Source organism: Silene latifolia, chromosome 10, assembly GCF_048544455.1.
Source record: "Silene latifolia isolate original U9 population chromosome 10, ASM4854445v1, whole genome shotgun sequence".
In the NCBI taxonomy this organism is placed as follows: Eukaryota; Viridiplantae; Streptophyta; class Magnoliopsida; order Caryophyllales; family Caryophyllaceae; genus Silene; species Silene latifolia.
Window position 1 is genome coordinate 32,598,126 of NC_133535.1, and position 27,636 is coordinate 32,625,761.

General features: G+C 36.5%; 2 protein-coding genes across 2 annotated transcripts; both read right to left on the reverse strand.

Annotated features, from left to right (window-relative positions):
• Positions 1-138: 138 nt before the first annotated feature.
• On the reverse strand, positions 139-4,735 carry LOC141605458 (ras-related protein Rab7). The gene is made up of 7 exons (XM_074424234.1): positions 4,417-4,735; positions 4,157-4,183; positions 3,763-3,862; positions 3,462-3,608; positions 1,199-1,279; positions 975-1,120; positions 139-551 (listed from the first exon to the last, which is right to left on the reverse strand). Exons 1-7 carry the CDS (start codon positions 4,467-4,469, stop codon positions 488-490), a joined length of 618 nt encoding a protein of 205 aa, XP_074280335.1. The 5' UTR covers positions 4,470-4,735; the 3' UTR covers positions 139-487.
• A 4,548-nt stretch (positions 4,736-9,283) lies between these two features.
• On the reverse strand, positions 9,284-27,582 carry LOC141605459 (protein VACUOLELESS1). Its single transcript, XM_074424235.1, has 16 exons — positions 26,953-27,582; positions 25,788-26,244; positions 25,253-25,543; positions 23,688-23,827; positions 21,545-21,650; positions 21,352-21,444; positions 19,087-19,176; positions 18,896-19,009; positions 18,710-18,820; positions 18,506-18,582; positions 18,331-18,385; positions 17,719-17,900; positions 12,350-12,479; positions 12,115-12,217; positions 10,393-10,490; positions 9,284-9,882 (listed from the first exon to the last, which is right to left on the reverse strand). The coding sequence occupies exons 1-16, from the start codon at positions 27,288-27,290 to the stop codon at positions 9,730-9,732; spliced, it is 2,538 nt and encodes an 845-aa protein (XP_074280336.1). The 5' UTR covers positions 27,291-27,582; the 3' UTR covers positions 9,284-9,729.
• Positions 27,583-27,636: the final 54 nt, after the last annotated feature.

Here is a 27,636-nt window from a genome sequence, read left to right on the forward strand (position 1 = left end):
CCATGATACTTGACCTGTCTAAAGGGAGACTTGATGTTGTTAAACACATCACTTCTATATATATTTATTCTCGCAAAAAACAAAAATATCTTCAAAACTAAAATAGTCGACACACAGAGGACTTCATTACGAGTATCATTTATGAGATTGGTCCCAACAATAATGCCTTATTATTAAGAAAATTAACAATATATAGACAGTCTCACATCATTTTCGGGTAGACCATCTCGTATAATAAGAGTTTAAATACAACATCTTACACAGCACTAGCCGTATCATGAAATGGTGGAGTAAAAACTGAAGCCAAGTAATATAGCATTTTACAGGAAAAAAAAAATTAAAAAATGTCTATAGCCTGAGAATAACATGCAGCGAATGCTAAGTTTACCGGTGAAAAATAACAATTACCCTCACAAGATTGATCTATACCAAGATCGCAACAAAAGGCAGCCAGGCCATCTGCGATGTATGAACCATTCAAACCAAGTTAGCATGCACAGCCTCCTCTCGGCTCAGTTTCAGACACCGCTTCCGGGATGCCTTGGAAATATCTGCAGAGGAAACCAGAAGCATAAGACCTTGGGATAATTTAGTAGCAAGGGAGAGAAATTATTGCAGGGAGCATAATAAGTCGATGATTGGTTTAAGCCACAGTCCAAATGCGGTTATCTAGCACTTGGTAGTTTCAATTGGTAAAATATACCCCTCAGTAATTGATTTTCCCACTTTTAAATTTGGGATATATTCCATTTTGATTGTGAACAAAAGCCAATCAACAAACAATGCGAAAAGGAGTAGAACTTGAATGACCCTTCGTCCTTCATGTCCCAAATTTTATAGAAATTTAAATGGGTGGAGAAAAAGTTTGAGTAATTTTATTTGCACAAAGCTAGAAAAAAACATCAACCACCTAAGTGGAGTGGTGGACATTTAAAGTGTAGTTGCCATGTAGAAACAAAATGTTAACAACTTACATGTCCTGCTCCCGTTCATTGGCAAGAGCTGCTTTTGCGATACAGTAGAATGCATCGTCGACTTTAATATCCTCTTTTGCAGAAGTCTCAAAATAAGGTATGTTCCCCTTCGAAGAGCACCAATCCTTTGCCTTCTTGTCAGAGACCTGAAATGTTTTTGAATTAAAAGAATGTGGAACCAAAAGTAGCCTCATATATATTCTAACAATTAGGGCACTCCTTACCACTCTACTGTTTCCACCATCTATGTCAATCTTGTTTCCAAGTAAGATAAATGGGAAGGCCTTTGGATCTGGAGGATTTGCCTGTACAACACAGTGAGCATATTAGAAAGCACTAATGGATGTATTTTATAAGCACGGTTATATCATTTATCATTGGTTTTCATGTCTTTATGATGCTTATAGAGCTATTGATAGTCGTTTCTCCCCGAATAGTCTACTTTGTGGGTGTATTTGTCCTCTATTTGCAAGAAAAGATGCATTTGGACCGTTTTGGGACTATTTCGTGGACTTTCAGGAGGATTAGAAGATGGACTCCCGAGCTCGTGCTGCAAAAGAGGCTCAGAGCCAGAGTGACGAGCAGATGACAAGGTCCTGCTTTTCATGCGCCTAGACCTGCGACCCTCAATCCCTTATAATATTACCCTACACCGTTTTTAGTCTTATAATTGTTCTTATTTCTTGATTTTATTTACCTTTTGTCATTAGTTCTGTTAATACCAACTCAAACAACAAAATAGATACCTCTAAATAGTCTAGTTCATTAGTATGGTAATTAGATATAATCAACTCTCTCCCTACTTCCCTTGCTATATTGTTAAGTGGAACTCTAGGATTATTTTTTATTATGTGACGCATTTTAAGCCTGCCAAGAACCGATGTAGTTTTCAGATAGAAAGACATGGAAACGCATAAAAATACTATCACCAGGATTCACCAGAACTGTACCGGATCAACAACATTACAGTAGAGTCACAAGGGCTCCCCCAATTGATGAGATATGAGGGAGTTGGACGTAGTGTCACAAGGGCTGCCACAATTGGTGAGCTATGAGGGATGCCGGGATGGTACCAATAATGGAAAATTTCACATTTGCACCGAAAAACTGCTATTTCAGAATAAAAGAAATGCAATGGAGCCAGCAATTTAGTGAACTATTTTTCTTTATTCTATCATAAGCCAAATGCAGTGAACAGTGTGTCTTTGGCTCCATTGCTACAATGCTACTGAAAAATAAGTTAGCGGAACAAAGAAACTAAAAGACGCTAGTCCTTGTAGCAACTCGAATTTGTTGCTGCATGTCCACTACTTTGAAACGACACGGCATTAACTCCGTCCAACACTCATTTTATTCTGAAAAACACAAAAAGTTCCTGCTAATGGTTCGAAGCGTCTAATGGTTTAGATGAAGCACCTAATGTTTAAAGTTCCTGCTTCAACAGTATCTCAAAAAACACAGCCACAAAGAATCCTTTCAAAAAACATGTTTTTAGGGAAATCATTTTATTTAGTTGAAGGCCGATAATGTGCCAAAAAAAACATAAATTTGCGCCCATAACATTCAGTACAAGCAAAAAGAGGCTATCCTACCTCTTCACAAGATTGGCGTGTTTCAAGTGCCTAGACTCTAGTATTTCATTAGTTAAGTGAGGATTAGTGAATGCCCCTACAAAAGGTGATTCCTACAGTACCAAAAAAATAGCCCTGCAAGAAGTCAAGAAATACCCCAAATTTTATCCCGAACAGGTAGACATGATGAAAGTTGCGAGAGCCATTGAGTCATTGGGATAATGTAGTTGTACAGGGAGGCATGACGAAATAAATGTGAAACACTAGTATAATTCAAAGGACAGTTTATTGATAGCATTGGAGTCGAATAGTTATGACTTGTGATCGCATGAGTGGTTTTCGGCAAGCCCATTTGATACAGCAGAAGTCAGAACTCAAGATTTGGGGGAGGAACAAAAAAAAAAAGTTAACCTAAGGCGCAAGTAGCAGACCGAACATCAAACTCTCTATGGCCAAATCCCAAATTACAAAATCCTAAATTATCACCAACACATGAGTTGAATGCAATCTTATTCTTACCCCTGCCAACAGGGAGGAAAAGGGATTCCAAATAGATGTCTAAGTTACTTCCATATTTCACTTTGGCTACGTGTCACGTGTTGAGACAATACAACACTTCATTTAAAGCCAAAATCATGAAACTCCACAGAAAATGCAAGCGAGTCTGAGTAAGATGGATCACAATCATAGAAAACAAACTCATCCAAGCGTTCACAGCTCGCAACGATGAGGAAAACGGAGATATATAGCAGTATAATATTTCCTACGCCTAAAGATCACCCCACTCTGTTTGAATTTGAAATACGGCATTACATTGACGTCAAAAATATGAGTATAGTGAAGGACCTTGTAATAAAAGTTCCTATACTTGCAAACCACAAGAGCAATTATTAAAAGCCAAAGCAGAGAAATGAACCTGCTTGAGGAACTCGCCATGCCAGTTGTCAAGGTTATCGAAAGACTTCATCACATTGACATCATAGACAAGGACACAACAATCAGCTCCTCTATAAAACGCAACACCAAGGCTCTGGAATCTTTCCTGACCAGCAGTGTCCCAAATCTAATACCACAGACGATAACATATCAACATCATCTCGAGTAATATTAACTAGTTATTCTTATGTGAACCGTTGTACGCATACAACCAAGTCATTAATTGAGTTTCAAAGTAGGGTATATAACATAAAAATGAATAACACGAAAACGCAACGCACTTGTAATGTGACAAGCTTGTCATCAATTTGGAGCTCTTTGGTGAGGAAATCCGCTCCGATTGTAGCCTTATATTGCTGGCTAAACTTCTTATGTACATACCTAGTTTCTTAATTAAGTGTCCACACATTCAAATCATCAATCAAACCTAAATTTGCAACAACAATTGAACTTCCGCGCTTATAACTTCTGCTAATTTACCAAGAAATCGCTAAAAGACCTAAACTTTTGAACAATATCATTAAAAACATCAAATTTACCAGACAAAAAGCTAAATTAACATCAACATAATCAATAAACACTCCGTATTGCTTAAATTAATAGTGTAAGAATAAAAAAAAAATAAACAAATAATCGAGAAAAAAGAAGTATATATGGAAGCAGAATGAAGGATACTGATTCATCAATGATGTCTTCCCTACCCTGCAAATAAAATATAAATAAAAATAAAAATATAATAAAATTCAATCAACGTTATCTCATCTCGTGTCTCACTACCTCTATTTGTTGGCATCACTTTCAAATCATAAACATGATTGTAAATTATATCAATGTGTTGATGTGTCATAACAAGAAGATAATGGGACACGAGATGAGACACAAAAATAGTTCCGGCATGGAAATAAAAAAGAGGAGAAAGAAAAGGAAAAGAGTACCCGCTGTCACCGAGGACGATAACTTTGAGCAAACTACGCCGACGAGTAGTCATTGAATTATTAATTATTATTATTATTATTATTGTTATTATTGGAGATGAAAAGAATCAAACTTTGAATCTTGTAATCTTGTATATAAATAGTATGGTTTATTTGTGTTTTATTTATATGTTGCGTTATTATTAGATTTAGATTTGAATTACGAGTATTATTGTAAAGTGTTTGTGTTTGAGATGGAGTTAGTTTGAGAAGGTTGTGAGGACAGACAGGTCACAGGTCACAGGGGGGCGGGATTTTTGATCTGGCTCAACACAAAGCCGACATGAAATAAAATAATGGGAGGTGATGTCATATGATGATTGTATGCTTAGAAGGTCAACATCTTTTTAGGGTTATAATGTCTAAAAGAGAAAAAATAGGGTTTGGGTCTTGAGGTCAGTAAAATTAACCCAATCTGAATGACCCAACTTGTATTAGACCTAATATCTGAACTCAAGACTCAAGTTTAACCCGAAATTGAATTTACCCAACTCGAATATTTATTGTTACAACTGATTATTATCCATGAATAAATCGATAATAGTTGAAAATGACCTGAACCCGTAATAACTCGGCCCGACCGAAGCCAGCAAACCCAAAATTAACCTAATCTGAACACAACCCATTTGACCCTTTTGCAGACCCGTTTACCAGGTCTATTACATGCACTAAATATACAAATTTTCATTTAAGATGGGCATATCCATCTTCACTCTTAACTTTCAAAGGGTTAAGTATTACACGTAAAACAAAAATAGAATGCATTGATATTAACAAAAGTTTTATTCCATCTATGGAAGTGGAGGTAGAATTGAGATTTTTTAATTGGGTTTAGAAGTAAATCCGCTTTTATAGGCAACAATCGTGTCTAAATGAGAAAAGATTAAGGTCTATTGGTAAACACTAGGGAGTATATTGATAATAAATAGCATATTTCCAATTAATTGGTGGATTGACCATTGAATATGCTCGTTTAATACTAAAGTTGGTTGGTGTGAGTCGTAAGAGATCTCATCTCTTAAACAAGTGATCAGATGTTCGATTCCTGACTCTTGTGAATCAAAAAATAAAACTTGGGAGGGTTACTCATTATATGACCTTCAGTACCCCGAATAAGATTGCCCCAACTATCGGTAGAGGATACTCTTGTTCAAAACCAAAAAAAAAAATGTTTTTTTAATGCGTTTGGTAAATAGTAGAGCTAATAAGCAGGGTATGTCTTGAACATTTTGAGACTTTAGGCAAATTGTAGAATAGGGCCCATTTAAAATCTTTGTTCAAGTAATTCACATCACGTGTCATTTTCTAATACAAATCAGTCTTTAGCGATATTAATTAAGAAATGTGCGTGTCGCACAAATACTTGTTTTTATATTCAAGTGGTGACCCTTATAAGACAGTTTAAACTAATACATATGTGTATCATGGGAAAATTCGACTATATTTATAACTTCATTTTAGTTATAGAGTTAAGTGTCTTATAATTCAATTCTTTTATCGCCAAGATCGAAATTCTTTCAAATATAGATATTAGCTTTATTAAATGAGTTCATTGAATGTATAATTTCTATGAAAATGATGAAAAATAGCCATGAAAAAGAGAACACAAGACCACCTACAAGTTGGTAAGATGGTTAACCATTGAACTATTTCCCTAATTGTGAATACTACATGTAATAATTCTAATTGATAAAGGCCTCAAGCTATAACTTACATAGTGGAATTCTAATTTCGCAATTGGACTCTTTTTAAACTGGGACCCTTATCTACTAACCCACCAAACAGGGATTGGGGACAGTCCTGCTGATAAGACAACTGATTATATAAAAAAATTTGGCAAATTAGCTGAAAAGGTAACTAAGTTTTGGTGAAATGACGTAAAGTGATATGATAATAATTTAATATAATAAATTGAAGAGGTAAAACAGGAAAATAAAATTAGTTTAGGTAGCTTATTTGTTTAAAAAACTATTTGTCAAACACTTGTAGAAAAATAAAGTAGCTGAAATTTTAGTTAAATAAGCTATCTGAAATGGCTTGTCAAACAGAGCCTTAGATTAATAAATTCTTGTATTTATATGTAATTGGTTGACAAATTCATTTTTTACAATTTATTAAATTGAATATACTGGGGGAGCAGCAATAGCGCATATTTCAAAAGAGTAAATTAGAGCTCAATCTAATATTTTAGTGTACTATTTACCAAACACATAAATTAGTAGATTGGTGAGTCAAACATGCTAATAATCTTGAATATGCTGAAAATTTACCGATTCGCTGCTTACCAAACACTCCCTAACTCACAATTACATAAATTTGGAGGACAAAATAATTATCTCTGGTCTCTATGATAAAAAAAAGTTAACTTTTTCAAAAGTTGTGGCTAGAAATTATTGTTATTAGTATAATTAATTAAAGAATGTCATAAGTTGTGTTAAGAAAATTCATTAAAATACACATTTCATAACAGTATTCAATTCTCTTGATTAATTTATTGCAGTTCCAATATTTATTTTTCAAATTAAAATACAATGGTGGAAATATGAAAAGTTAATGAATTATCAATTTAACATTTACAAATAATAAACTAAAAAGTCAAAATCTATATACACCGTGCATGCATTGCACGTGATCTATCCTACTTTGATTTTAAATATAGGTGACAATATTTATTTTTTTTGATAGTGAGAAAATTAAAAAGACTACTTTTAAGCTTTTAGAATTGAGGGATTGAAAAACACTGACAAGATAAATAAAGGTTATATTGATAAAAAGGATGATGTTCTTCGCTTCACGGTCCAAGTCACTAATGCCATTGATTTGCAGTGTCAAATTCAGGCAATCCCTAGTTGCATTAATGTGTCCATAGCCCATGATGGTTGCTTGAGAAATGACACTTTTAGTGCACAAGCTTCATTTTGGAAGGGAGTCTTTGCCCACAAAATATAATCTCCAAAATGGATTATAGAACCTTTATCATTAATAAAAATCCGCTCAACAGAAACTCTCCATGTGAGAAACTCTGTTATCCTTTATGACTTTCAAGTTTCAACCAAAATATTGCAATTAGCATCATAGACAGTTGCTTAGAGATAAATTTAAATTCCACTACAATGTCTTTAAAGATTTTATCACTTCTTAAGCACCAAATTCGACAATATTGGAATTATCCACTACAATGTCTTTAAAGATTTTATCACTTCATTCCAATTTTGAATAGAAATATTATTAACCACATTCCTCGTTGAGAACCAAACCAAATCATTGATGTCTTTACATTTTATGGTTTTATTTCGTCTGTCACAAATTATTTAATAAGACTATCCCTTAACATAAGACCAATCCATTAAACAAATAAGCCCAATACCTATGAAAACAAAAAGTCTCCGCCATTAACTGCTCATCAGTCAACACACCCTTGTTCGTTCTATTCATCTTTGCAGCCAAAATTACACCACCATCGCCTCTAAACCATCGTCGGAAATCATTTTTTGATAATTTGGTATCATCTGCATCGACAGTCTTCACCCATCTCCTCCCCATAGATATTCATCTTTTAAGTCATGAATTTTGAACTAAAAAAATTAAGTTGTCAAACTACTTTGTTTTAGAAATAAAATCCTAATTTAATCATTGAAATAAAGCAAAACTCTTAAAACATTAAGTTATCAAACTAAATTTACTGTACATTTATTTAAAACTCCTACTCTATAAAAGTTTGGCAGACCCCAACTTCTAATAAATCAAGGAAAATTGGTTTCATCAAAATTTATGAAATTTTCAAATTAAAACTTCAGATTTGAAGTTAAAGCTATTAGTTATCAAACTAAATGTATTGGCCAATAAAAAAGATCGGAGTGTAATTTTGAAGTTTAAAGGCTGAAATTTTCAATTTAAAAGCATGAATTGTCAAGTTAAAACAACCAATTATCAAAAGTTAGAAGTTCGAATTTTGATCTTAAAATTAGTTTTTTAAATCAAAAATCTGAACCTGCTTATCGGTGAGACGGTGACCTCGCTATTGTGGATGTCGACATTCTACTCCTTTATTGTAGATTGATTGGATAAAGGAGAAGCGGTTGGACGAAATCACGATGGAGAGATCGGCGGTAGCAGGTCTTGGTCGAAGAGCACGAGCGGGGTAGCAACGGTGGTGGCATCGGCGGCAGAAAGTGGTGGGACGAGGATGAGGGTGATGGAGAAGGTGGATTGTTTAGTTTTGTGAGACTCGGTCTCTGAGTTTCCTACTCCGTATATCATTTTGACAGTCAACTCTTTTTTTATGGGCTAATCTCTCATATTGGGCATGTCCTATGCTATAAGACGATCTTATAGGAGAGTTGTCGTTCATCTGTCTATCAAGTATCAACTAGTTCTAACTTCTAAATGCAAAACGAATATATCAGTCCAAACACAAAATTTATAAAAAACAAATTATGGAATTAAATAATGCTCCCATCTTTTGTGATTCTATATAGAATCACTTGTACTTTAGTTGGAAAAGCTCAGCTCCTTTATATTTTGCCAATAGTATGATGAAATTAAACCAACAGAAAGGAAGATGTGTTTGGGTTCCAGATTTTAAAACGATAAAACTTATGAATAATGGGCACAGTTATCGTAAAATAACTAAAATTATCTCCAGAGAAAAAATGAGAACAAATTAAATAAAACATACCTTCTTTTTTTGTGTTTAGAGGACAAGTCATCTGTTGCCAAACTGTGAAAAGGTAGTGATTTTTTGAAACTTTAAAGCTTTTAACAATTTTAATTTTTTTAAAAAAAATTCAACAATGTGATTTTATGTTTTACACAATTAAAGTTCGAATTATAGAACCAAGAATTCAATAATCCAGAGAGATCCACCACTGGTAAAGGTCAGAAATATTAACCACAAATTTGTATGCCACAACACAAATAACTAAACTGGTCTCATGCCTGAGAAGTCAGACCCAATCCTTTTGTTTTTTTGGCGGCGGCGGCGGTAAAGAAAGGCATTGACTCAATCAAACATGGGAACTATAATCAAACTTATATGAGACACTCTTGCATATAAGACGACCAAAATAATCAATGATTATACGAAGAATACACGATATGATCCGTCTCATAGCAAAGAATGTCTCACATAAGATGAACTTCAAACCTATATCCATTTACAATACAAAGAGAGCTTTGGTGAGGATGGAAGAGAAAGGGTCATATCACCAAAATAGTATTATAAACACTGAGCAGCTCGAGCCATAAAAAATAAAAGAATGGCGCACATGAAGCTTATGAAACACCTAATCTCTCTAACGTGTCAAAAAGCGCTGTGGCTGCCGTATTTTGTGAAAAGGTCAACCTCAATCGACCAAGAAGCTCACTATCTTTTGACTGAGCTGCTGCATCCGCAGCTTCTTTGGCCATACCTATTCGAGCATAAGCCTGGCCAATAAGATATTACAATAATGTGAGATGAACCGAATATTAGTTGGCTAAATTTTGAACAACAAATATCTACCCACTGATATCGGTCTGTCAATCTTATGAGACCGTCTTATAATTGCTTTATCGTGAGAAGACTGTCTCACTACGACTTCTTTGGACATACCTATTTGAACAAAAGCCTACCCAACTGTGGACATGCCCCAAAGGAACAATTAGACTTTCATGAGTGTGTGTAACGGTCTCATATTAATTCAATGTGGGACCAACCAACTCTATTTTTTTAACTTAAAAACAGCAGATAACTACCACTACAATGGGTCAGTCTCAATCAAATCTAATCATGAGACAGTCCGGAGAATTTGTGACGAGGGAATAGTGCAAAAAAAAAAGCTGGGACCATGAGTCCGTGATTATCCCCATTTTTTGCAGGAACAATTATTAGAGAATAATTGCAGATTGATAGATATCAATCATTAGAAATGGTAAAAAACACACTATTCAGATTACCTCGGCCCGGTCACCAGCTTCAATTAGTTTCGGGATATACTTCAGAGCTTCATTTTTTTCATTTGCATCAATGCAAGCCTCGACAAAGGGCTTATAACCTAAATGGCGTCCAAAAAATGTAATATGATTTGTCAGAAGAGACAAGATAAGACAGAGGTCAGCAAACTAATCACAATAAGACAGACTTCACAAGGCAAAACATAGATCTTGGAGAAATCAAGGCAACGTCAACTCTATAGAATGCAAGGCATTTCTAAACTTGTCGGACAAACTACAAAAGAAAAGGCCAAAAGGGTGTCAATTTTAGCATATCCAAAGCCTAGTCATAAAGATGGAAAAAGATTATATTCAACCGTTCGATGAATATACTTGTCAAATTTCATGTGATATTATGCACTTTATAATAAGGTTAAAGATATGTCATATTCATACAACAGTCTCTCACAAGACTAACTTCATAAAGAGAACACACTAATACACTATATAATGAGCAATTGTTATCAGTAAATTACTATGAATTGTGAAGATCATTAAGAAAAGGGCGGGTGAAAAGGGTGCAAGTGACTGATGTGTTGTATTCATAAAATAGTCTCACAAGACAAACTGCAAAAGAATGCATACACCATACAAAGGGAAAATGTCAAATTGTTATGATGCAATGATTATGAAATCTTTGACTGCTAGCTACCCAATCTCCTCTCAATTTGCCTCACAATAATGAAAGACGAACGGGAATATCCAAGCTACCTAGAGACTAGAGTGCCACAAATCAGATTGTCACACACAATACCTTTTTCAGATAATTGGAGCACAAACTTGTGAATCCAACGTAATTAGGATCCCAATATCCCATAGAACCAATCAAATTTCAAATCAACAGGAATAAAACCTGGCAACCTAGAACTAATTATTTCAAGTAAATTACTAACTAGGCGAACAAATGAATCGAGCAAAGAACAAAAGGAGAAAAAACAGCTTTGTTCGAGTAAATGATGGTCTGATGACAGCCGAAATTATAAAAATAATGGCAGCGTACAGCCAGTAGTCCTAAATCGTTTTTGAAAATGACAGGCAGCAACTAATAATGGGCCCCAAGTTTCATGCACAGGAAAGCTCCACTAATAAAACAACAGCTGAATTACATCACTCAATATGGAGGCATGCCACAGAAATCTAGCCGGAGTGCATGACTGAACCAGATGGAAACAAGGGAACACAATGCTGGAAGAACTAGTTAAACAAACCATGAAAATAGTTGAACAAACTAGGAGGACACATGCTTAGATATAACATTGGTAAAAAACCAGCATCCTAAAAACAACTTCCATGATAAATGTCATTAATGTTCGCTGCCATGAGATTTAAGAAAACAAAAGATGTACCATCCTCAAGATTGTGGGATGTAAAGGTAGCAAATCTTGTAATGGTTAGTTGAAAAAAAAAATTGTTTTATACTGATGAAGGATACTTCAATCTTTTGGTTCCTTACTTCCTTCCGGATTTTATTCGATGCATATCAGTGGAGTGTGGACACATCGCTAATTCTTGTGAATTGGAGTATGATGAAGTAAAGCAAAATGATTCACTAATTTAACTCTGCTTCTTATTTGTGAACTAGCTCTCAACAATAGTGCAGACAATCATTTAAAAGAATAGACAACAAAAATTATAAACATATTATTTGAAATCAGAATTTATAAGTGAAATTTAAAAATCACCTACCAATTGGTGGTTTCTTCTCCTTCGAAAACTTTTCCAAGGCAACCCAGTCTCTTATTGTAGCTAATGCAAAAACTTTAAGCCAATACCACCTTTTCTCAGAAACCTGGTAGAGAACAAGAGCGACGGATAACCAGGAAAACTGAACATTTAGTTCACAGAAGAGAGAGGATGACTTCACCTGACATTCCTAAATCTGTAAATGATAGTAAGAGTAACAACGGTATAAGTTACACACCTTGAACTCTGTTTTAACCTTCATAGCAGCTCGATGATTTCCTAGTACAATGCACGTTCGAATAGTATCGCTGATGCTTGAATCTACAAAGATTGCTTGCTTTGTTGACACCTCTAGGTCATGTTGCATTCTAACGACACTCATGAAAAGCCAAAATCACATCTCTATAAACTATAAATAGCAGAGATGAAAAATGACAATTAAGAAGGGGAAAGACGGCAAACCCAGAAAGGATACTAAAAGCAATGGGCTATCAGCTCTCCCTTTTTACCAATGGGCAGAAAAGGCAGTGACTATATATGCAGTTATAAGGTTCATTAAAACAGGCCACTCACCACAAGTATACCAAAAGATCTTCTGCCTTATGTACTTTGGGTATAATATCTAAATAGTTTTCCCACAATGAGAGACATACGCACCATTGAGGGGGAAATTCTATAGCGTGACAAGCAACATTCTTATGTCAGACAAAGTACTGAGCCATAACACCATAGTTTATATATGGACTGATGCACCACGTATCAGCTGATCCGTAATGTTTATAGTGTACTGCATGGAATCATGGACATTTTCCTGAAGGACTTAGTTCTTTTTTGGCCGCTCCTACAAATATTTGACTGATATAGCCGGTACTTGGCCGTTCTATGACCAAAAAGATCGATGCTAGGCTGATACAAACTGATCGATAGACTCGATACAAGTCTGATTGGCGGATATGACGAATAAAGATAAGTTGCCATGAACTGCTTTGTTGTCAGCCTATGTGCCATAGCATACTACCGTGATTTACAACCACGGCCATGTCTTTAACTGAGACCACAATTTATCTATTTCCTATTTTCTTCCCACTTTCCTTGTGTGAAAAAATTTCCTGTTTGCTTCCCACTTCTATATCTTCCCATTCAATCATTCATAGTAAGATTTTTAATCTATATGTACCATCATATCCTCATACTAGCCATGAAATTACTAAACAAGCATTAGTGTTAACAGTAAACTCAATAACTAATGACATTAATCACAAAAGATATTACTAGACTGCACTCATTCTAATTCTTGCTTGGCCAAGACCACCAATTTGAACTGTTTAAACCTTTAGGGGACTGCAAAATAGCTAGCGCCTTCTTTCGGCATACAGCAAACGGTGCGGTACAAATTGAACCCAATATGTACCCTCACTAAACCCTCTTAAATTACGTTGATAAGTAATAAAAACCAGTTAGAAAAATAACATAACCATGATCAAATAGGTAGTTTAGTCAAGTCTTGTCATAATTCAACAAAGGATTTAGCCTATACGGCTCATCCTTGGAGTATGTAAAATAACAAAGCGTCTTGCTTGTGACGGGCTAATCCCGTCACAAGCTGAAGACCTCTCACAAAAAAGAAGAGGGGACAAGGTGGGGCACCCCCCATGTGCTTCCCCACTCACCTCTCATGGGTATTTTGTGAGAGGAAACGGTATCCGCCACAAGCTTGTGACGGATATCGCCGTCTTCAATGAGATTTTGTGGTAAAATAAAAATAAAAACAAAAATTAAAAGAAACTTACAAACTTATTTTTGCAACCAATAGATGAGGAGCGCTTAGTAAACTTTTATTATAAAAAGAGAAGATTTACACGAGAGAGATAGAGATAGAGCCAGAAAAAGCCTGCCTCTAACAAATAAAAAACGCATCCTTTTATAAACTGTAAGCTTTATAAAAGCATAACCAAAATTCAACAAAGCTAACCATAAATTCAACAAAGCCTATCAAACCACTTATTAGTTTTTTGAAAATGCTCCAATAATGCATACACTACTTTTGTTAGTGCAAAAATACACCGTCTTCTCCATTTTCTATTTAAGAAACTTTTGATAGGTATCATAATCTGAGTGTCTTTAGTGATATCATCTTCTACCATATCCTCATCAGGTGCTTGGACATCTTGTAAACGAACAAATTTATGCTTGCTGTTTGATGCAATAGATGTTGCCATGGACGTATCACTTTTCTGAGATTTATTATCTCTTCTGAAATAGCTTTCCGAGCTAGAGCTTTATTAGTTAAAGCTAAATAATATTGGACAATTTCTTCATATGGTAGCTGACTCTCGCCTGCCGACAAGATGGCAAGCGCATTTAGCCCCTTTTGAAACCCTTTATAAAAAAAGGTTCTGAAAATCATCTCCCAGGTTTTTTAACAAGGGAGTATTTATCTGTTTAATGTTTAATGTTTAAACTTTAATCTCTAATCTCTAATCTCTAATCTCTAATCTCTAATCTCTAATCTCTAATCTCTAATCTCTAATCTCTAATCTTTCAGGAATGTATCGTGACAATGGTCGTAGCACTTATCTCTCTAATAGAGGGAGAAAAAGATATTCTCCTAATAAGGGAGGTAGTTCAGAACCAGGACCAAGTAATATCTTAATCCAGCATGGAAATATCTTAATCCAGCATGGAAGCTTGAAGCTTATAGCTAAAACTTTTAGTGATGAAATCACAGAAAAAAATAAGAACTCGAAGAGTTCAGACTATGGAAACAAAAGAGACAAGATAAAGTCTCTCCTTCCTTTAGGAAGATAATTAAGGAATCAATTGATGAAAAAGAAAAAATGGTTAAAAACCAAGAAGAAAGGATTGTACTCCAACTAAATAATTCTGAGAAGAAGTGGAAAGATAATCCTTGGTTTCTCTATGAAAGATATCTGATTAATAATCAACATACTATGGAATCTTACAAAAGTAGATTCTTTTATGAGAATATACTCTCATCTAATGGTTGTGATATCCATCATTTTAATAGCAATGATCCAGAAATTTATAATTTCTCAAAAATTTATATCAAACAAGTTATACTTATTGAAGAATGGGTGATACTCCTCTCAAAACAAAAATTTTGGTTAATAAAGGCAATCGTATTGAATATAATTATTGGGATTATATCCAAGCTTTCAACAATGTTTTTCTCTATGAGAATGATAAGAAGAGTCATACTTGGCATATTAAAATTGGCCAAGAGGTTTATAACCAAACATTGCCAACCTGGCTTATAGTATGGTGGGAGTTCTATGTAACAACGGAAGAGATATTACCTCCATTATTTAAAAATCTTTTTGAGGAATGTAAAGAGGTTATACCAAAAACACCATAAGATGATATCACTGGTATTATTCAAATGAATTTCTTTATTGAATTTTCTATTCCATGGATTTGGAAATTTTGTCCTAAAACAGGTTATACCCAAAAGAAATTATTCTGCTTAAAGAGAGAATCATATTCTCGTTTTTGGGATACTATGCCAAGGCAAAATAAGGAAACTAATGAGTTAAATTGTCAATATACAATTGACCTTATTCGAGATAAAATTGACAGTTATACTATCTTTTATCTTAATAAAGAGGATAACGAGGACACTTAGTTGGTTGATGATGAATTTAATATTGAAGACAAATCTAAGGAAGAAATTGTCCAATATTATTTAGCTTTAACTAATAAAGCTCTAGCTCAGAAAGCTATTTCAGAAGAGGATAATAAATCTCAGAAAAGTGATACGTCCATGGCAACATCTATTGCATAGCATCAAATAGCAAGCATAAATTTGTTCGTTTACAAGATGCCCAAGCACCTGATGAGGATACTAATATTCAGAAAATGGTAGAAGATGATATCACTAAAGACACTCAGATTATGATACCTATCAAAAGTTTCTTAAATAGAAAATGAAGAAGACGGTGTATTTTTGCACTAACAAAAGTAGTGCATGCATTATTGGGGCATTTTCAAAAAACTAATAAGTGGTTTGATAGGCTTTGTTGAATTTTGGTTATGCTTTTATAAAGCTTACAATTTATAAAAAGATGCGTTTTTTATTTGTTAGAGGCAGACTTTTTCTGTCTCTATCTCTATCTTACTAAGCGTTCCTCATCTAATGGTTGCAAAAAAATAAGTTTGTAAGTTGTTTCTTTTAATTTTTGTTTTTATTTCTATTTTACATACTCCAAGGATGAGCCGTATGGGCTAAATCCTTTGTTGAATTATGACAATACTTGACTAAACTACCTATTTGACCATGGTTATTTTGTTTTTATTTTTATTTTACATACTCCAAGGATGAGCCGTATAGGTTAAATCCTTTATTGAATTATGACAATACTTGACTAAACTACCTATTTGACCATGGTTATGTTATTTGCTGTATGCCGAAAGAAGGCGCTAGCTGTTTTGTAGTCCCCTAAAGGTTTAAACAGTTCAAATTTACACAACCACCATCATCTGGTAGCTGACTCTCGCCTGCCTAAAACCCACCCCACTTGCAAGTTCCAATTACACAACCGCATCTCACGAGCCCCGTGCTCTTCAACCTCAACCCGTCTCAATCCTCCACTCCCCTCACACCCGCCTTCAATTATTTTCTCAGACCACCGTACTCTTTTATCCTCTTTTATCCTGACCTCCCTACTCAAAAGTGGGACAGGTGATCTGAACTCCCCTCTATTTTCCAACCCCTTTTTTACCTCCTTGACCACTCAAGTCTACCCCAACCCTCCATGAACTCGTATTTTCAATACCAAAAGTACGAAATTTTGAAAAAAATTCTGGATCTAGATGTGATGAATCATTTTCCCCAAAAATGAGCATCACAAGAGCATTTATCGATAAATTTCTAATCCTAACATGTATTTGTTGCTTGGTAATCTCACATTCTCACTATTGGTGCAGATCAGGTGGTGGTGGGGTGGTCTTACCGTCTTAGTGGCGATGGTGATGCACTGATGCATTGTATGAGACCACTACCGGTCTGCCGTTACGAAACCTTCTTACTCTTAATAATAGACCCACTTTCTCCTAACAAGAAGCTCACCTGCAACTCTCTTACGAAAACTGGGCACTAAGGAATGGGAAAGAAAAAGAGAATTGGAGGGAGTAGCATGCATGAAACAGTGTTATACTCGTAAAATCATGTGGTGGATGTGCAATTCACAAGCTTTATGTGTGGCCATAAAAGGGGAGTCAGTTGAGAAATGTGATCATTTGATTGCAAGTAGGAGCCTTGAATTATCAGAGGTAAGCTGTGTGAGCCTCGCCTATGTTGGTTTGGCCATGTGAATAAAACCAAGTAACAACCATAACCAGTAAGATAGAGAAGAAGGACAGGGAAATGAGTGGATTGCTTCTGTCACCATCTTTTTAACAATCATTTACTTATTAAAACAAATTTCACCATTATACTAGTTCTGTAAAAGGCTTACAAAAAGAAAGGTGGGATACATTCGTGAAATTTGAATCACACCTCACCGCAAACCTTCCATCATAGATTCATAGGCCATCACATGAAGACACTAAAATACATTGGGATTACTTGAAAAAATAAATGAAATATACCTTAATAATTTTGCATGCTCATCAGCGGCCTTCGACTCAAAATTGTGTTCCTTTGTTTCAGCAAAAAGATCTCGGGCCTTCTCAATGGTTTTTATACGTCGCCCATGAAGCGCAGTGCCATTACTAGCCATTGGATTCTTACTTAATTCCCAGGATTCTTTCCACAAGAGAAAAGCAACTTCCTATAAAAGCCATTACACACCAGTTACAGAATAAAACCATATGACAATTAGGGATTTAAGCTATAACACTATGACCAGTATTTAACAACATTACTTTTAACCATAGCTCACATTCACGGAGAACTGCCTGCAAATGTTTAACTTATAAGAAACTTCCCTCCTACGAGATAGAGAAGACATTAAATTGCAAAATCAGTGCTAAACTAGTTGAATCACCTTCCTGAAGCTTACCAGCCTCCGTGCTGTCAATGAATCAATCACACCGTAGGAATTTTAAAATAAATTGGTTTACTTTTATGGATGTTTTTCTTTTTGTAGATTGTGATATATGATAAACTGCTAATGACAGCCCTCGGTAAGTTACATATATGAGTACATGGAGATTTTCCAAACATAAATACCAAGTCATGCCACAAAAACTTTGACCTACCTGGAGCTGCCCAGCCGACAAAAAGAAATCTTTCAGGAGTTCATGATCGTCACACCTATAACAGGATGAAAATTACAGGCGTATCAGGCGAAATACATGGTTTTGAGTCAATAAGATTCGCCTTAGGGTAACCAAGGGAGAACAGAAATCATCTTAAAACTCTACAATGCAATACCTCGAATAGGCTATAAACAAATCCCTCGCCAGAGGTTTAGATTGGATCGCTCCAAAGAACTCCAAGGGCGGCTCCCCCTGACTCAAAGACGAGCAAAAAAACTTCATTTTCTTTTCTCTTTGAAATATTTTACAGAGTCATCAGGAAGTGAAAAGCAATTAGAAGATACTAGTGAGTTACATGTACATAAAATTTTGAAATCACCTTTGCCGGCTGTAGATGAAAGAGAACAAAATAGACAAGATCAGTATCCCCACTTTCAATTGCCTTTGACAAAGCTGCATCTTTCTGCTCTATGCTTAACATCAGTGGAACCTGAACTAAAACAGTAGATTTAGGACATGGAAAGTACTGGATGAAACAATATGACAGATATCCCGAAGCATAAACCTGTTTGGAAGAGCAGGGCTCATGTTCAACAAGAGCAGCAGCTAAGTTCCTCCTGTTGCTCTTATCTGCATGCTCGGCAACTCTTGCATAATCTATACCTTTGCATAGTTTTAACTAAAAATGAAGAATGATCGGTTAGGAACTGTTCAGAAGAACAGCAATAGGAAATCAGTAAGCTCCGGAAACTGAACCTTCTCAAGTAGAGAACTAAGAAGAGCAGGATCAGGCATTGACTCGGAGCATGTTATCCTTGTGCAAGCCCAATGCATTAGAACCAGCTCCTACTCAGGCAAAATGGACGATGTCAACAACATTGAAAAGCTTTTGTATTGCAGAAGATTACAGAAATGAATAAGGACTTTTCAATTTAGATATGAATAATACTCCCTCCTATTCACCATTTTCTTCCCTATTTCCTTTTACGGATTATTCACGTTTTCTTCCCTATTTCCTTTTTTGGGTTGATTTGTGTGGTCCAAATTCAATAGCATGTGGGGTGGTGTGTTTTATGTGGTCCAAATTCAATTTCTTATTTCTTGTGCAAAAAGGAAAGGGGAAGAAAATGGTGAATAGGAGGGAGTATATGCTATTAATATGTGCACATTGACTTCCATGAAACAATAAAGCCTTAATCCAAAATGATTTCCAGTCAGCTAACATAATAGTCACTCGAAACCGTTAATGAAAATGCAATAATGAGAAACAAGAGAGTAATGAAAAAATAAATACATAAAAGGTAGTTGAGATACTTTTAAGATCAAATGTCATAAAATCATAAGGGAAAAAAAAAGATAAAATAAATAACATTGGTATCATCAAAATGATACATAGAGAAATGTGTACATACTAGCCTACTAGGATGATGATAAAAATGGTAACAAAATGAAAATTAAGAGTGAAAGGAAGTTGGAGAAATAAGCAAAAACAATATTATATCGAAAACAATATGATAAGAAACAATAAGAAAATCACAGGGCTATCCAGATCCTTTCCCTCTACAAGATCCACCACATCAACGCCACATTTTCGTCGATCCCCACATATCTCATATAATGTTTCATCACATTCATCCATGTTTTCGTGGGTATTCCCCTACCCCTCACAATCTTATCTTTACCCATTCTTCAAGCCTTTTAATTGGGATTTTGCTTAATCTTCGCCTTACATGGCCAAACCATCTTATAACCAATTCTCCCTAATCTTATCTTCAATTGGTGCTAACTCCTAGTTTCTCCAAAATCACCACATTTATGAATCAATCATTCCTTGTATGTCCATACAATCACCATAGCATATGCATCTCTGACACATTTATCTTGTTAGCATGACGCAACTTTACGGCCCAAAACTTGGTGCCATGTAATAATGGAGGCTAGGTTGCAGACTTGTGTAGCATGGTAGGAGCTACCCTTCGATTTATGAGGCATGTCGGGAACGCATGAGAACCCTAGAAACCTGCGACACTCTTCATATCTAACCTGGCTTACTTGCGTTAGTAATAGATCTATCCAATTCACCATCCATACAAATACTTACATACCAAAAAAATGGATTTTTAGAACAAGCTTTCCATCTAAGGAGATCAATCCAATTCACAACCTTTCCTCGTGCTTTCAAGGTTTCCCTTTCAACTTTCTTTCAACACCTCTGTTCGTACTATCAACCGACACAATATCATTTGCAACTATTATACACCTTGGCACAATGTCTTGAATTGACCTCCTCGTCAATTCTTCCATGTCTTATGCGCAAGCAAAGAGAAAAACGCTAAGAATACATGCTTGACTGGACACGGGACACCTACAGGCTACAACTCAGACAAATTTATTCAAGCCTCCAATGTAGCCTTGTCTTTCTGATAAAACAACGGCGAGAAGAAACAAAGTTGTATACACATAAAAGTAGGAAATAAAAAAAAAATGACGCATTATTGTGTGCTCAAGTCAAGTGACCCAATAATTTTATAATCATGGGTAGAATGAAGCACAGGAAATATTTTTGGGAATCGGGATTCAAACATGACTCGCCCCAGTAACAAAGTAAAACATACAGCATACTTCCCTTTAACTTAATGGCCTTTATTTCAAAATCAAGATTCTGTATCCAAAATTGCAAAATCAGAGGCTAAAGGGAGATCTCATGTGACAAGTATTTGTCACATGACCTGATGACCATGTTCACTTTTAAAAGTTTCACATGTGCTCATTTGAAAAATGTCATCATTGACTTTTATCACCTTCTACCTTTCTTAACCATTCATGCTCATAAGAGTTCAATGTTCCTAATCTAACGGTAAACTGGATCCAAATACAAATGATAACAAACAATTTGGAGCAAGATACTCCAACAACCTCTTCTTTGAATGAACGACATGCATTTCCAATTTTGTATCAGATTTCTTTTACAGATAATGTCATTGACAAAAGGAATATCATCCCGAGATTTTAAAAACCCACCTGACTTAAGCCAAGATACTCCGACAACCTCAACGCCAGGAAATGTTGATGGGCATTGATCAAGCGACCAATCAGAATGGGTGCTGTTAGTTCCTTCAGTGGAAAAGAAAATTCAACAGCAAAATCAATGATGCGACGGTTAAAAATACAATTAATAAAGATGTATGAACTAAATGTGAAGTGAAATTATAACCTTGTATTGTTGTATACTAAGTGGAATTCCAATATCAGGATTCCGCACAGCGTTTAAAACACGCAAGGTTTTACACATCTCTTGAAAACGATCCCGGGGAACATCGCTGTCAAAGCCAACTGGTAATAGTTACAATAACAACAAAGACAACAACAATAACAACCAGAGTAAACTCCTTGATCCTAAAACGAGTTGGGTCGTCTAATGTGAAGCGTGATATACTGATACGGAAACCTCTATGTGAAGTGAAAAACACGTGAAAACTGGAGAGGACATGACGATAAACCAAAATACGATAGCATATGAACCTGTGTTAATCAATCAGACACGCCGACACGTGTCGGTGTCCGACACGTGTCGGCGTGTCGAACACGGCTATTTGGGATGAATTTTCCTGTTTTGTGGTCTAAACTGAAGTGTCGAAGTGTCGTGTTGTGTCGGACACCGTGTCTGACACGCGACACGGCAGTTAAGTGAAGTGTCGGAGTAACATAGATATGAACAGAAGAAAATGAAGACACACAAAATGAGAAAAAAGGTCTTTTGGGTGAAAGATAAAAAGGTAAATTTGGGAGAAATTTGTGTGAAAACGATTATTCCCTCCAGTTCATTTTTTTCCTCCTAAATTACTTATTAAGACGCTTTTTTTTGTTCTTCCCAAAGCCTAAACTCAGAACAAAAATCAGATTCTAACCCAACTCTATTGTTTCGCAAACCCTTTTAAGACTTTGGGAAGGTGAGACAGTACACCCACTATTTTCTTCAGTTCAGACTATTACTCAGGGGACACTCAGCACTTCCCTAAGCTTGAAAGTTTAGTTTTTTTTTTCCAATCAACTGCCCAACAGCGGATAAGGTCCCTAGGGCTCTTAGTACGCTACTACCTGCCCAGGAAGAGGAACTTCTTGTTTGGTTTTTCTCATCCAAAGAAAGGGCTTCACTCTCAGCATAATAATAAACTAATACCAAGTGGGCACTCTCAATCTGCCTTTGCCCATAAGAAATAACAGATTCCACCAACGAAGTCAAAAGGAAGGATCGCGTTCTTTCCCTTCATGCTTAAAAGGGGGGTCCTGCCCATCCCTAAAATAGAGAGAAAAAAAATAACGTTGCGACCGTTTGAAGAAGAAAATTTTATCCCTATGTGGCAAATATCAAGACTAAAATACTGACTTACCTTCGTAAGCTATACATATTACAAAATCAAGTCTTATATTTATAATTACCACTAACACTAAACTCCTACTTCCCTCACCTGCTTCTACAGGTATCCCTGCACAACCACGATAGGCGTTGGCGCTGACACACCTCCAAGACCTCCTTGGTGGCACCACCACACTCTCCGCTGCCCTCACCCACTCCCCTTATCCCACTTCGCACAACCATGGGCGCCATTGACCTCGTTGGCGACTTCCACTGACCTTCTGCGGCCGCACAGTTCCTTCTGTCTACTCTCTTCTCTTCTTCGACCTCCTTCCAACCCAACAGCTAAGATTTACCTCTTTAAATTGAACTTCAAAACCCAGATCTACAAGGAGGCGCAGATAATTTTTGAAAATTACAACTCATGTGGTGCTCGTCTGGTGCTCTTAAACCTCATACACTTCAGATAGTTCGTTGTTGCTGTCAGCGGGTCAGCGCGATAACGGTGGCATTCAGGTGGTTGTGGTGATGGGAGTGTAGTGGTAGTGAGGTCAGGCTAGTGGTGTGGTGGTGGTCCATAGGGAGTGTGACTGGTGGCTAGGTAGGAGTGGCAGAGATTGGTAGGATTAGTGCAATAGTGCCCGTATGGTAATGCCTTAATGGCATTCCCAGGATTGGCAAATGTGTACTTGGTTACAGTATTTATAATTATAAGCCCTAACAATGGGGGCTAAAATTCCTCCACCATCAAAATTCACCTTGTGGCTCACTTTAAACCGAGAACAAACTGTGAAATTTTCTTAGAATACTATTACCATTCAACACAAAAGAAAGTTACGAGAAACTACTTAAGTCCTGGATTTAGTTTCACAAAGCAGTATATCCTGATTTCTGAAGGAATAGATCACAGAAAAGCAAAGCAAACCTCTGCCTCCCCTTCCTCGAAAATGCTCTAAACTATTTAAGATACAGGTTATAAGCTTCGAATGAAGAAACTGACCTGCAAAATGCTTGACCATAGCTTGCAGCTCTCAGAAGAGTCTGCTGGCGTGCAATGTCAAACTCATAACCTGCAGCATCAATGCATGCTTCTATCGCCTCTTGCAATGATGACCTTATCATTCTTAAGTTTTCATCAGCCTGACAATCAATACCCCATTTTCAATAATGAGAGAAAATGAACAAATATAATGTGTTTCTTTGATAGAAGAATAACAAGATAGTACTACCTATACTCGCTGGGAATGCTGCATTCGCATAAAGCACAGTTTTACAGGTAGTAGAAAGTAGGAAAGATAAAAATCACAAACTGCAAAATCTTTACAGCGAGTCAGCGAGTTAATATAATAGAACTTGGAAGTCACGTACGTTTATAATGAAGTCCTTTGTCTCTTGAAAGTGACTTTTTAACCATAAATAGGGTATTAATCAATGAAGAGCAAAGGAGGACGTGAAACCTCATATGCAAACATTACAAAGATGCACAATGCCAGCGTACAAATGTAATTGGGATAGTCTTAAAAGCACCAGAAGCTTTAGCCCACATTCAAACCAGAAAACAATCCTTCCCCAAAAGTATTCAAAAAATGAGTAATCCTTACAAATAATGTTACTAAGACTTGTTTAGAATCCAACACAGGTGCGTGTCCTATTGTCAGACTCGGCTTCATTATGAAATATGCCTATTTTAGGTTAAAACGAGGTGTCCAATTGTCATGCCCATGTCCAAGTGTAGAGTGTCAGACATGGGTAAGCAAGGAAATAAAGAACCGGAGCAACATAGTTCCGAATCTAGTCAAAGTAGACCTAGCAAACGGATTAGTCGGGTTCGGGTCGGGGCAATTCGGGTTGGGTCCGTTCGGGTGCACCACATTTCCGGGTTAAATCGGGTCGGGTTGTTTCGGGTGCGGGTATTTTTCGATATGTTGGCCGGGTCAAGCGGGCGGGTTATTTCGGGCCCGGGTCATTTTCGGGTCAATGATTAAGGGAACAAAATTATGTTCTACTATTATTACCTATTTTTAGATTAGTTATGACGACTGATTCTTTATTTTAACATAAACAATATAAAGCATGCTTTTAAATTAATCATTTCAAATCTTTTTTGTTCAATTAGAGTTATGTTTTGTCAGGACGGGTTGATTAGTTTCGGGTCGGATCATTTTGGCTTGAGTTAGTTCGGGTCAACAAAGCTCGGGTCATGTTTAGGCCGGGGCAGGTCAATTCGGTTTAGATCATATTCGGGGGTAGTAGTTCGGTCAATTTTGGGTTTCGTGTCAGTCTTTTTGGGTTGGGTTGGTTTTGCCAATTCTATCCAAATAACCATAAAAAATGACATATAGTAATACATTTAAATCTTTAAGCTTTCTATCCCATTCATGTAACATTAGGTTGTGCTCAGTGCACCATGTCCTCGAGCTTTAAATTTGTTTTAATCACGTTTTTTTTTTTTTCATTCTTCATATGTTAATATACTAAAGAAGTAAAAACTAAGTAATGTAAATAAAAAGTAACAGGATCAGACTCATTTAATGTGTATAGATGAGAGCACTTTTAGGTGGGTACCTTGGCACTCCGCTTATCAAAATGATCCAAAGCATCATACAGCAACGCTGCAGGTGTTGTGCTTCCTATTGTAAAAATAGACACAGTGGAATCTGGTACTCTCTGTAGAAATTCCATGTTTGAGTTGGAGAGAACTCTAACTCCATCACACTCTGATATCAGAACTATTGGTTCATCATAGTAATAGCGCACTGGATCTCCATATGGACCGACCATGAGAAGGGAATCATCCCAATAGAGCAGCACACTGTCTAGTCCACACCAAGCCAGATGTTCTGGAGGAAGAGCAGACTGCATAAAGGTGAACGTAAGAGCATTGATATCAATATGACAGTAATCACCGTGTTAAGTTCCACAAGCGAAGTGCATATTAGAACAATTATAAAAAAAGTGACGATATGGTGACCTAATGCCATGTGCTGTGCTTCAACAAGAAAAGATTTATACCTCCATTTCAGCCACAGCCAAAACTATAATAGGCACGGCTATTACATACATGCTTCCAAAACGCAGAAGAGCTCAATGAGAAACAAACCTCGCAACTAAACTCAAAAATGATGCTTGATAAATCAGTGGTGATGACCAAGAGTCTTCCATCATGAGTAAACGAAGCCAAAAACTTGCCATCCCTTGAAACCACTATCTTTTGAAGAGGCCCCACTTCAGCACCCACTTGTTGCACCCCATCTTCGTCAACCAACAAAACATGATCATCAACGGCAAGCAAGACTTCAACATTCCCAGACATAGTATATTTGGGTTCAATCACCGCCATACAGAGTGGCGGTGCCTCAAGTAGAGGATCTGCAAGCTTAACTACACCAGCCCCATCGCGACCCAAGTTTTTAAAATCAGGCACGCAGAAGAACTGAAATCCTTCATTCATACACACCACACCATTCCCCCAGAAAACACACTCCACAACACTATGCTCAAAACACTCCTTCCCTAATGAAACACTGGGCTCTATTAGCTCAGCATGAATATTATACCTGTTAAGACATTAACACACACACACAATCAGATTTGTCTTTCTTAACGATCAAATTCAATTACATCTTAAATGAAAATGCCGTGAATTCAGAACAACAAACCATGACCAAACAGTACACCCTAAACATGTAATAACCTTCATAATTTCAAATCTGAATATTAACATGTTTCCCAATACCACCATAAATTCACAAGCAACTTGGATACTTTGACAAGAACATATACGTAATTTTGCAATTCCAAAATATTCTCAAAACACATTCCTAACATTATAGTAATAGCAAAACAGCCATTGATTTTAGCGAAGTAGTAATTGGCGGTCAAAGGTGAGAGCTTGAAAACACAAGCTCGTAACTAAGCCGGACAAGAGGAGTAACTAACATGAACAGCCAAGACTTGCTCTAGACACAAATCAACATCCATACTACAAGGATAATCTCCATAATATAGCTTTACAAAATTAATACTCCGTATCACATTTTGCTGCGAGTCTGTAAGACTAGCCTAATCAATTGAATCCGCCAAACCTTTAGCTAAAAATAATCGATTTCTTCCCAACTTAATTGAATAAATCAGTAATTCATATCCTAAAATCCGCGATCATACCTAGCCAGCGAATTTCAAATCCACAAGACTGCCGGATCAAAATTGACAAAATAGTCCGACATTACAGAAAGATAAACAAATGAATGAGACGGAGAGAGTACCTATAAATGGTGCCGTCTTGGACAATGCAGACGAGAGAAAGATCATCAGTCCAAGACAAAGCAACCAAGCGTCCGCCGGGGTTACGCCAGACGGTTTCAGCAAGGTGAACCCCGGCGGAATTAAATATACGGAGTTTACGAAGAGCGGACTCGGCGTAAAGCTGGACGATCTTAGAGTCGTCACGGATGACAGCGATAGGACCACCGTAAAGAGCGCAGGCGACCTTGTTGCGGCTGAGATCAATGTGTTTCCACTTCATCTTGTATATTTCGGGTTTTCGGTAGTATCGGTTGTGTAGCATCTGCCATTCCGCCGCCACCGATATTGCCCCCGCCATTGCGGTTGTTAGTTATGGTGCTGATGATGATGATTGACTTTGATTAATGCTATGGAGTAGCGGATTATAGTAATTATACGTGGAATTCAGGTTTCGGTTAACGGAAGCTAGGGACAGAGAGACAGGGAGACGAAGAGGGATTTTGGGTGTGTAATTTCCGATATTCAACCCAGTTTTGGCTTTGATGTCACAGTCATGGCTATAATCATCTTTTGCTGTATATTCTACTATTCCGGACACTTGAGTGGGGGATCATCGGTCCATTTCTAACACATCAACACACAATGGGACACAAAAGTGGAACAGAAGTATATAGAAGAAAAAAAAGCGATAGATAAAAGAAAAT

What these genes read in the sequence shown, in the direction of transcription:
- LOC141605458 (XM_074424234.1), bottom strand. Translation starts at nt 4,469, where the DNA reads ATGACTACTCGTCGGCGTAGTTTGCTCAAAGTTATCGTCCTCGGTGAC. An exon ending in ATGGTGGAAACAGTAGAGTG is followed by an intron (nt 1,121 to 1,198) that starts GTAAGGAGTGCC and finishes AAAACATTTCAG; the next exon opens with GTCTCTGACAAGAAGGCAAA. An exon ending in AATGAACGGGAGCAGGACAT is followed by an intron (nt 552 to 974) that starts GTAAGTTGTTAA and finishes TTTCCTCTGCAG; the next exon opens with ATATTTCCAAGGCATCCCGG.
- LOC141605459 (XM_074424235.1), bottom strand. Translation starts at nt 27,290, where the DNA reads ATGGCGGGGGCAATATCGGTGGCGGCGGAATGGCAGATGCTACACAAC. An exon ending in TTGTTTATAGCCTATTCGAG is followed by an intron (nt 18,386 to 18,505) that starts GTATTGCATTGT and finishes ATCCTGTTATAG; the next exon opens with GTGTGACGATCATGAACTCC. An exon ending in AAGCTGGTGACCGGGCCGAG is followed by an intron (nt 9,883 to 10,392) that starts GTAATCTGAATA and finishes CTTATTGGCCAG; the next exon opens with GCTTATGCTCGAATAGGTAT.